This window comes from Oncorhynchus tshawytscha, linkage group LG20, assembly GCF_018296145.1.
Source record: "Oncorhynchus tshawytscha isolate Ot180627B linkage group LG20, Otsh_v2.0, whole genome shotgun sequence".
NCBI lineage: Eukaryota > Metazoa > Chordata > Actinopteri > Salmoniformes > Salmonidae > Oncorhynchus > Oncorhynchus tshawytscha.
This window is the reverse complement of record NC_056448.1, coordinates 38530819-38542591: the sequence shown is the minus strand read 5'-3', so window position 1 is coordinate 38542591 and position 11773 is coordinate 38530819. Positions and strand designations below refer to the sequence as shown.

Sequence of the window (11773 nt, the reverse complement as noted above, 5' to 3'; positions counted from 1 at the left end):
TCCGATGTAAAACTCACTAATGTCATGATTTGACTTAGTTTTCCCCCTAGTCGTCTTCAACGCATAACATATGATGTGGTTAGCTGATACGTAAAATACATGTCTTGGCATGTGTCAGCAACGTCTGAGCAGGGGAACACAACCCTAGACAAACGGGAACTTGACACCTATGAAGTGGTGTGGTGCTGCCCATGGTTCTAATCTAAACGGTCAGCATAGCTCAGTGAAGAAGGTTGGGGGGAACTCACTTTCTATTCAAACCAGCTTTCATACTACTTTTAAAATGTTATTCTTTTGATATAAATGTATCCAAAAAACTTGGAAGTCAATCAATCTGCCATCATTGACACAATGGAAAATCAAATAAGTTATTATTTAAATAGCATGGGCGCCCATGCCATTTCAATATTTAAATAACTCATTTTATTTTCCATTGTGAAGAAAAACAAATGTGTACAATTTAAGGCCAAGTGGCAAACAATAATGCATGCACTAGGGATGGGAGCATGCGGGGACAGACGACGGAGTCATTGTTTTTGTGTCTGTTAAGTTGTATGTATACGTTTGTTTTTGAAATGTAAAAAAATGTATATATAATTATTAAAAAATTAAAGAAAATGTGTGTACATATACCAGACTTGAAACTTGGATGATTTTTACAAACAATTGTTTAATGTTAATAACCAGCATTAAGTACATAACCAGTGCTATTTACAGCATTCAGAACCCAGACAGACACACAAGTACCTTCAAAATTCAAATGTCTGTATTTACCAGTGTTGGGGAGTAGTGAACTACACATAGTTCTAGTAATTTAACTACATTTTACAGTATTTACATATACTTATTCACAAAGTAGTTTGGATGTAGTGAACTACTTTTTCAAAGTAACTATAGTTTTATTATGGGTAACTTCAGTGTAGCTTACCTTCTTCCAGTGTGAAGTAACTGGTAGCTTGGTAAACTATATTTGAGTAGCTTCACCAACACTGGTATTTACACAATTAGTGTAAAAAAATTAAAAGGAAATCCCAGAAGGCAAGGCAGGTACAAAGTTCCAGTATCCCACTCAAACACTTGCTCTTCCAAATAACATGCACTGTATTTGCTACAATCTCAAACATACTGTTCTTAATTTAATTATACACAATTTAAACACAGCCATAATGATTCAATCTATTTTTAGTGATCCACTCCACTCCTCAAACTATTTTGCTAACCTGTTTCCAGATCCGTTTGTGCCGTCTTGCCAACACCTATGGTCTTGTGCAGAAATAAATCTGGGACCAGGCTATTGTTTTGCCACAGGCTCATCCACAATGATGATTGCAATACAAAGAATACGATTCGATCTGTACAAGTAAACCTGCATAATTTTTTTGATGAACAATGAATGTGAATTTAAGTCTTAATATTGCAGTCAATAAATCTTTCAATCTGTCATATAAACAACACGCGATCAAACTGATGTTGTACACCAAACCGCAACTGTAATGATGGCAACCATGTACTAGCTAAAACACCTGACTCTGGTCTGAAGCGGTATTAATCGATCTTGTATCAGTTTGTGGTGGCCTGGCCGGGCTCTGAGGCGAGCAGTCAATGGTGGCATAGGCCTTGGACCATCTGAAGCGGTCTTAAGCGGTCTTGTATCAGACAGTCTGTGGTGGCCTAAGTCTGGAACAGGGTTCTGCCAAGCCTAGTCTGACCCTGAACTAGGTCTATCTTGGTTTGCCTCTCACAGCTTGGCCTTGGGGGTGCTCTCCAGCAACATCCTCATGTCCAGCAAGGCCTCCTCCAGCCTCTGGGCCATGTGGGCGGCATTGGTCTCATTGCAGCTGTTGAACGCCGACACGGCAAAGTTGATGTGTTCTGCCATGGGGTTGTAGCACACGCCATAGCCGTCGGGTGCCACGGGTCCGAAGCACATCACACAGTCAGTCTTGGCTGGCACCTTTGGGGGAGGAGAAAGAAGGGGGGAGCGGGCAAGCTTACTCCTTATGGTATGAGCATTAGCTAGTAGCCTCAGTAGCTAGACCCCCTAAGTAGCCTCAGTAGCTAGACCCCATAAGTAGCCTCAGTAGCTAGACACCCTAAGTAGATTCAGTAGCTAGAACCCCTAAGAAGCTTCAGTAGCTAGACGCTTATGTAGCTAACTTCTAATGACTAAGCTTGCTAGTGTAGGTATGAAAATGAGCTAACCAAGATGACACTTGGCTGACCCTAAGTGTCAGCTACTGACAACATTAGCTCAATAGCTAATTGTTAAGCTTGGCAACACCTGTCCCAATCGTGCAGGGCAGACAGACACGCAAGGAAAGAGTACTTCAGCACTACGGCACAGTGTTTTATCAACCAATTACGTCAGACTAGCAGTAATTCAACCAAAATGGTTTAATAAAACACTGTCACTGCATTGTCATATGGTTGTTCAGCCACCATATTGTGTTGCCAGATCGGAAAACAACAATGAGCGTCAATGAAAAGTCCCATAAGATAGCTATTTACCTGGCTAGTGGAAAGATTGTAGTGGTTGGCCACAGCGTACGAGGTGTCCATGAAGATCTCAGGCATGGAGGTCAGGTCTTCGATGGCCTGCAGCTTCAGCCCCAGAAGGTGTCGGTCTATGGCCTGGCCATGGATCGCCTGGACACAGCCAAACCATAGACATACATATTTATATCTAATATTCATGCATATTGATGATGTGTTTAGGCTATATCATTGATCCAAACACACTGGGCAAACACACTTGACTTGTGCACTTCAAACATTTCAATGTATTTTATTATAAGGGACTGATAGTGCTCAGCGAATGGTGATTTTTGAGGTCGGCTTGGTTCTTAGAAGATAATCACTTTTTAAAAATTTTGATTCGTCAAAAGTTGAGTTTTTACCAAAAAGTTATATTTTGGTTTCATCTGACCATCTGACATTCTCCCAATCTTCTTCTGGATCATCCAAATGCTCTCTAGCAAACTTCAGACGGGCCTGGACATGTACTGGCTTAAGCAGGGGGACACGTCTGGCACTGCAGGATTTGAGTCCCTGGCGGCGTAGTGTGTTACTGATGGTAGGCTTTGTTAGTTTGGTCCCAGCTCTCTGCAGGTCATTCACTAGGTCCCCCCTGTGGTTCTGGGATTTTTGCTCACCGTTCTTGTGATCATTTTGACCCCACGGGGTGAGATCTTGCGTGGAGCCCCAGGGGAGATTATCAGTGGTCTTGTATGTCTTCTATTTCCTAATAATTGCTCCCACAGTTGATTTCTTCAAACCAAGCTGCTTACCTATTGCAGATTCAGTCTTCCCAGCCTGGTGCAGGTCTACAATTTTGTTTCTGGTGTCCTTTGACAGCTCTTTGGTCTTGGCCATAGTGGAGTTTGGAGTGTGACTGTTTGAGGTTGTGGACAGGTGTCTTTTATACTGATAACAAGTTCAAACAGGTGCCATTAATACAGGTAACGAGTGGAGGACAGAGGAGCCTCTTAAAGAAGAATTTACAGGTCTGTGAGAGCCAGAAATCTTGCTTGTTTGTAGGTGACCAAATACTTATTTTCCACCATATTTTGCAAATAAATTCATTAAAAATCCTACAATGTTATTTTATGGATTTTTTTTTCTCATTTTCTCTGTCATAGTTGAAGTGTACCTATGTTGAAAATTACAGGCCTCTCATCTTTTTAAGTGGGAGAACTTGCACAATTGGTGGCTGACAAAATAGTTTTTTGCCCCAATGTGTGTGTGTGTGTGTGATATATAATATATATATATATATATATATTGAATGTACTATGCGGATTGAATGCTGGAACACAGAAGAAAACAATTAATAAAATGATGGTAGTGACTGTCCATTACTGCTAATCCCTTATTAACCATCATTTATTCACATTACTTTACATTTCAGTTGTGTATATTACATTGGTGTAATTTGATGACTATTATTTCATTCAGTCATCATCTCATCTCTACAGAGTTGCTGCCTATGCTGTCTGACAACATCACTATTTTAGTAATTCTTCAAAGTAAATAAGGCACACTTTTATGACTTCTGAATACTAACTATCAATCACTTAGATCACGTATTTTCAGGAAGAGATACCTTGAAGTAGCTGCTTTCTATACCTCTCCATTACACATTCTCTGTGTCTGCTCCACACCACTGAGGTATAGTAATCTCCACACAGACCGGACGAGTAGGCGGGCGCGCAATGGATTATGGTCATTGTAGTTAATTACCATGTTTTCTGTGCTAAACTATGTGGAATATTGGCCTCCCTACTACATTGCCTAGTTCGGGCTTGATCTTATTTATCTCTACAGAAACTACAGCGCAATGTGCGCATTGAGCTCACAGAAAAAGAAACAAACTAAATTCAAATGATTAAACCAACGTTTGTCAATTAGATGTTTAAAAAAACTAAAACTACCTACAGTAACTAACTATCGGTTAACCGCTCAGCACTAGTGAGTGCAGTACTCTGTCACTGATGAAGGTTAAGTAAATAGGGTGCCATAGGGTTGGGGTCAATTCCATTACAATTCTCCTCAGTGCTTTTCAATTAGGAACATATGGAATATGGTTTAATTTCTGAATTGACTTGTTGGATTCAAACTTCTAACTTGTAATATCTACTGAGTAGATGGAAATCTACTGAGTGAGAAAGTTTCCATTCTGTCAGAACATCTTATGGTTAAATCTCATGTATCCTATGGAGAGAAGGGCAACGGTCTGGTTTCAGTCAACAGATAAGGTAGGACAGCCGTGGATTAGGCAGGAGTGAGGAATGTGGGCCAAGGCAGGGCCATGACTACACAGAGGAGAGGCACCACTGAAGTTCCTGCCTAGCAACAGTTTCAAGCAGACCACCATAGTCCCTATGCCCAAGAACACTAAGGTAACCTGCCTAAATGACTACCGACCCGTAGTACTCACGTCCGTAGCCATGAAGTGCTTTGAAATTCTGGTAATGGCTCACATCAACACCATTATCCCAGAAACCCTAGACCCACTCCAATTTGCATACCGCCCAAACAGATCCACAGATGATGCAATCTCTATTGCACTCCACACTGCTCTTTCCCACCTGGACAAAAGGAATACCTACGTGAGAATGCTATTCATTGACTAAAGCTCAGCGTTCAACACTATAGTACCCTCAATGCTCATCACTAAGCTCAAGATCCTAGGACTAAACATCTCCCTCTGCAACTGGATCTGGGACTTCCTGACGTGCCGCCCTCAGGTGGTGAGGGTAGGTAGCAACACATCTGCCACGCTGATCCTCAACACTGGAGCTCCACAGGGGTGTGTGCTCAGTCCCCTCCTGTACTCCCTTATTCACCCACAACTGCATGGCCAGGCACGACTCCAACACCATCATTAAGTTTGCAGACGACACAATAGTGGTAGGCCTGATCACCGACAATGACGAGACAGCCTATAGGGAAGAGGTCAGAGACCTGGCTGGGTGGTGCCAGAATAACAACCTATCCCTCAACGTAACCAAGACCAAGGAGATGATTGTGGACTACAGGCGAAGGAGGACTGAGCATGCCCCCATTCTCAACGACAGGGCTGTAGTGGAGCAGGTTGAGAGCTTCAAGTTCCTTGGTGTCCACATCAACAACAAACTAGAATGGTCCAAACACACCAAGACAGTCGTGAAGAGGGCACGACAAAGCCTATTCCCCCTCAGGAAACTAAAAAGGCTTGGCATGGGTCCTTAGATCCTCAAAAGGTTCTACAGCTGCAACATGGAGAGCATCCTGACGGGTTGCATCACTGCCTGGTACGGCAATTGCTCGGCCTCTGACCGCAAGGTACTACAGATGGTGGTGTGTACGGCCCAGTACATCACTGGGGCTAAGCTGCCTGCCATCCAGGACCTCTACACCAGGCGGTGTCAGAGGAAGGTCCTAAAACATGTCAAAGACCCCAGCCACAGACTGTTCTCTCTACTACCGCATGGCAAGCGGTACCGGAGTGCCAAGTCTAGGACAAAAAGGCATCTCAACAGTTTTTACCCCCAAGCCATAAGACTCCTGAACAGGTAATCAAATGGTTACCCGGACTATTTGTATTGTGTGCCCCCCCCCAACACCTCTTTTACGCTGCCGTTACTCTCTGTTTATCATATATGCATAGTCACTTTAACTATACATTCATGTACATACTACCTCAATTGGCCCGACCAACCAGTGCCCCCCGCACATTGGCTAACCGGGCTATCTGCATTGTGTCCTGCCACCCACAACCCACCACCCGCCAACCCCTCTTTTACACTACTGCTACTCTCTGTCCATCATATATGCAGTCACTTTAACCATAGCTACATGTACATACTACCTCAATCAGCCCGACTAACCGGTGCCTGTATATCGCCTTGTTACTTTTTCACTGTTGGTTAGAGCCTGTAAATAAGCATTTCACTGTAAGGTCTACACCGGTTGTATTCGGCGCACGTGACAAATAAACTTTGATTTGATAGATATGCAAGGAGTTGACTCCACCCAGTAGAGATTCTACATATGTACTTGTGTAAACATGTCATTGTCTTATGCAGCTGTGTGACCCAGTGGGTGAATAAACTTGGTTTGAGCTTTACTAGTCGTCCGTGAGTTTCTTTGTTTGTCAGCCTGGAATCTAAAGGGAATTGACCCCAAGCCTGTTGTGCGGGTATCTATCCTTTCTATTAGACAGCACTCACTCACCATGTCAGTGTATGCCCGGTGGGCTTTCACAGCCTTCTCCAGTAGGGTCACTTTTTCTATCTTCTGTTTGGCTGGGTCGTCCATGGCCTTGACGAAATTAGCAGAGTCGATGGAGCAGGAGCGGATGGTGTCGGTGCGACCCAGCTTGAACATACGCAGAGACGCGCTCTCATAGGTGGCACAGCACCGCTGATACATCCTGAGAGAGAGAGAGCGATCCCAGTTATATTGCATTGGTACAGTTTAAGGCTAGTAGGAGTTAGGTTAGGGAATATTTTTCTCTTTGGAGATCCTACTACTACAAAAGGAGGCTTACTGGATATCCTATCCTAAAACATTGCCATCTAGTGGTCTGAATATTGACATTCTTATCAACAATTCTCTATTTTATGAACAAGTCTTATAAATTGATGTATTCTTTCTATGTTCCCCCTGTTGATGCTTATTATGCATTAAGGTTGAACCAAACAAATATCACGTAACAAATATAAATGAAATAGGAAACAATTAAATGTCAAATTTAATTAAACAATAATGTATGTTTTTTTGTTGTTGAATTTGACCCCCTTTTTCTCCCCAATTTCATGGTGTCCAATTGTTGTAGTAGCTACTATCTTATCTCATCGCTACAACTCCCGTACGGCTCGGGAGAGAAGAAGGTCGAAAGTCATGCGTCCTAGTAGCTACTATCTTATCTCATCGCTACAACTCCCGTACGGCTCGGGAGAGAAGAAGGTCGAAAGTCATGCGTCCTAGTAGCTACCATCTTATCTCATCGCTACAACTCCCGTACGGCTCGGGAGAGAAGAAGGTCGAAAGTCATGCGTCCTAGTAGCTACCATCTTATCTCATCGCTACAACTCCCGTACGGGCTCGGTAGAGACGAAGGTTGAAAGTCATGCGTCCTAGTAGCTACCATCTTATCTCATCGCTACAACTCCCGTACGGGCTCGGGAGAGACGAAGGTTGAAAGTCATGCGTCCTCCGATACACAACCCAACCAAGCCGCACTGCTTCTTAACACAGCGCGCATCCAACCCGGAAGCCAGCCGCACCAATGTGTCGGGGGAAACACTGTGCACCAGGCAACCTTGGTTAGCGTGCACTGTGCCCGGCCCGCCACAGGAGTCGCTGGTGCGCGATGAGACAAGGATATCCCTACCGGCCAAATCCTCCCTAACCCGGACAATGCTAGGCCAATTGTCCGTCGCCCCACGGACCTCCCGGTCGCGGCCGGCTGCGACAGAGCCTGGGCGCGAACACAGAGTCTCTGGTGGCACAGTTGGTGCTGCAGTGCAGTGCTCTAGACTACTGCGCCACCCAAGAGGCCAACAATAATTATGTTTGCATATAATAATAGCCTAATATATTTAATATGCCATAAACTATTGTTTAACAGTTTCACACAATTCATTCTAATTAACTTAATAATTATGACACACCCCTCACTATTGTCATTGGTTGCACTGTTTGTCATCATAAGCTGGTTCAAGTATTCATGACATTACCCTGAAGAAGGCACAGTGATGCCGAAACGTTTGTGATTTACCCAATAAATTGGGAGTTTATATACTGTGCGACTCTTTCTATAGTTTATTCGCCATTAGTCAGCACCTCCACCCAAAATCATCTTTCTGGGTGTGCGCCAGCTCATGTTTTTTATTAAACTCACCATCAGTACGACCAAGAATATGATTTTCGCGACGCGGATCCTGTGTTCTGCCTTTCAACCGGGACAACAGAATGGATCCTATGCGGCGACCCAAAAAAACGACTCCGAAAAAGAGGGAAACGAGGCGGTCTTCTGGTCAGACTCCGGAGACGGGCACATCGTGCACCACTCCCTAGCATTCTTCTCACCAATGTCCAGTCTCTTGACAACAAGGTTGATGAAATCCGAGCAAAGTTAGCATTCCAGAGGGACATCAGAGACTGTAACGTTCTTTGCTTCACGGAAACATGGCTCACTGGAGAGACGCTATCCGAGGCGGTGCAGCCAGCGGGTTTCTCGACGAATTGCGCCGACAGAAACAAACATCTTTCTGGTAAGAAGAGGGGCGGGGGTGTATGCCTTATGGCTAACGAGACATGGTGTGACGAAAGAAACATACAGGAACTCAAATCCTTCTGTTCACCTGATTTAGAATTCCTCACAATCAAATGTAGACCGCATTATCTACCAAGAGAATTCTCTTCGATTATAATCACAGCCGTATATATCCCCCCCCAAGCAGACACATCGATGGCTCTGAACGAACTTTATTTGACTCTTTGCAAACTGGAATCCATTTATCCGGAGGCTGCATTCATTGTAGCTGGGGATTTTAACAAGGCTAATCTGAAAACAAGACTCCCTAAATTTTATCAGCATATCGATTGAGCAACCAGGGGTGGAAAAACCTTTTATCATTGTTACTCTAACTTCCGCGACGCATATAAGGCCTTGCCCCGCCCTCCTTTCGGAAAAGCTGACCACGACTCCATTTGGTTGATCCCTGCCTACAGACAGAAACTAAAACAAGAGGCTCCCACGCTGAGGTCTGTCCAACGCTGGTCCGACCAAGCTGACTCCACACTCCAAGACTGCTTCCATCACGTGGACTGGGATATGTTTCGTATTGTGTCAGATAACAATATTGACGAATACGCTGATTCGGTGTGCGAGTTCATTAGAACGTGCGTTGAAGATGTCGTTCCCATAGCAACGATTAAAACATTCCCTAACCAGAAACCCTGGATTGATGGCAGCATTCGCGTGAAACTGAAAGCGCAAACCACTGCTTTTAATCAGGGCAAGGTGACTGGTAACATGACCGAATACAAACAGTGCAGCTATTCCCTCCGCAAGGCTATCAAACAAGCTAAGCGTCAGTACAGAGACAAAGTAGAATCTCAATTCAACGGCTCAGACACAAGAGGCATGTGGCAGGGTCTACAGTCAATCACGGACTACAAGAAGAAATCCAGCCCAGTCACGGACCAGGATGTCTTGCTCCCAGGCAGACTAAATAACTTTTTTGCCCGCTTTGAGGACAATACAGTGCCACTGACACGGCCTGCAACTAAAACATGCAGACTCTCCTTCACTGCAGCCGAGGTGAGTAAGACATTTAAACGTGTTAACCCTCGCAAGGCTGCAGGCCCAGACGGCATTCCCAGCCGCGCCCTCAGAGCATGCGCAGACCAGCTGGCCGGTGTGTTTACGGACATATTCAATCAATCCCTATACCAGTCTGCTGTTCCCACATGCTTCAAGAGGGCCACCATTGTTCCTGTTCCCAAGAAAGCTAAGGTAACTGAGCTAAACGACTACCGCCCCGTAGCACTCACTTCCGTCATCATGAAGTGCTTTGAGAGACTAGTCAAGGACCATATCACCTCCACCCTACCCTACCTACCTACACCCTAGACCCACTCCAATTTGCTTACCGCCCAAATAGGTCCACAGACGATGCAATCTCAACCACACTGCACACTGCCCTAACCCATCTGGACAAGAGGAATACCTATGTGAGAATGCTGTTCATCGACTACAGCTCGGCATTCAACACCATAGTACCCTCCAAGCTCGTCATCAAGCTCGAGACCCTGGGTCTCGACCCCGCACTGTGCAACTGGGTACTGGACTTCCTGACGGGCCGCCCCCAGGTGGTGAGGGTAGGCAACAACATCTCCACCCCGCTAATCCTCAACACTGGGGCCCCACAAGGGTGCGTTCTGAGCCCTCTCCTGTACTCCCTGTTCACCCACAACTGCGTGGCCACGCACACCTCCAACTCAATCATCAAGTTTGCGGACGACACAACAGTGGTAGGCTTGATTACCAACAACGACGAGACGGCCTACAGGGAGGAGGTGAGGGCCCTCGGAGTGTGGTGTCAGGAAAATAACCTCACACTCAACGTCAACAAAACTAAGGAGATGATTGTGGACTTCAGGAAACAGCAGAGGGAACACCCCCCTATCCACATCGATGGAACAGTAGTGGAGAGGGTAGCAAGTTTTAAGTTCCTCGCCATACACATCACAGACAAACTGAATTGGTCCACTCACACAGACAGCATCGTGAAGAAGGCGCAGCAGCGCCTCTTCAACCTCAGGAGGCTGAAGAAATTCGGCTTGTCACCAAAAGCACTCACAAACTTCTACAGATGCACAATCGAGAGCATCCTGGCGGGCTGTATCCCCGCCTGGTACGGCAACTGCTCCGCCCACAACCGTAAGGCTCTCCAGAGGGTAGTGAGGTCTGCACAACGCATCACCGGGGGCAAACTACCTGCCCTCCAGGACACCTACACCACCCGATGTTACAGGAAGGCCATAAAGATCATCAAGGACATCAACCACCCGAGCCACTGCCTGTTCACCCCGCTATCATCCAGAAGGCGAGGTCAGTACAGGTGCATCAAAGCTGGGACCGAGAGACTGAAAAACAGCTTCTATCTCAAGGCCATCAGACTGTTAAACAGCCACCACTAACATTGAGTGGCTGCTGCCAACACACTGACACAACTCCAGCCACTTTAATAATGGGAATTGATGGGAAATGTAAATATATCACTAGCCACTTTAAACAATGCTACCTTATATAATGTTACTTACCCTACATTATTCATCTCATATGCATACGTATATACTGTACTCTATATCATCGACTGCATCCTTATGTAATACATGTATCACTAGCCACTTTAACTATGCCACTTTGTTTACATACTCATCTCATATGTATATATTGTACCCGATACCATCTACTGTATCTTGCCTATGCTCCTCTGTACCATCACTTATTCATATATCCTTATGTACATATTCTTTATCCCCTTACACTGTGTATAAGACAGTAGTTTTGGAATTGTTAGTTAGATTACTTGTTGGTTATTACTGCATTGTCGGAACTAGAAGCACAAGCATTTCGCTACACTCGCATTAACATCTGCTAACCATGTGTATGTGACAAATAAAATTTGATTTGATTGATTTGATTTGCATGACATAGGTGTTTGCAGTGTATCCTTGTTGAAAACCAGGATTCACTAAATGTGAAGCCTGGGGAAGT

The 11773-nt window shown here is 44.9% G+C and overlaps 1 protein-coding gene across 1 annotated transcript in view; it reads right to left on the bottom strand.

The window, feature by feature from the left end:
• Window positions 1-650: 650 nt before the first annotated feature.
• The window catches only part of crata (carnitine O-acetyltransferase a), a 34711-nt gene continuing 23588 nt past the window's right edge, over window positions 651-11773 (bottom strand). The window contains exons 11-13 of the mRNA XM_024381595.2: window positions 6715-6913; window positions 2509-2646; window positions 651-1954 (exon numbers count right to left, since the gene is read on the bottom strand). Coding sequence (XP_024237363.1) covers window positions 1739-1954; window positions 2509-2646; window positions 6715-6913 — 553 coding nt within the window. The 3' untranslated portion in view covers window positions 651-1738. The remainder of the gene's footprint in view (window positions 1955-2508; window positions 2647-6714; window positions 6914-11773) is intronic.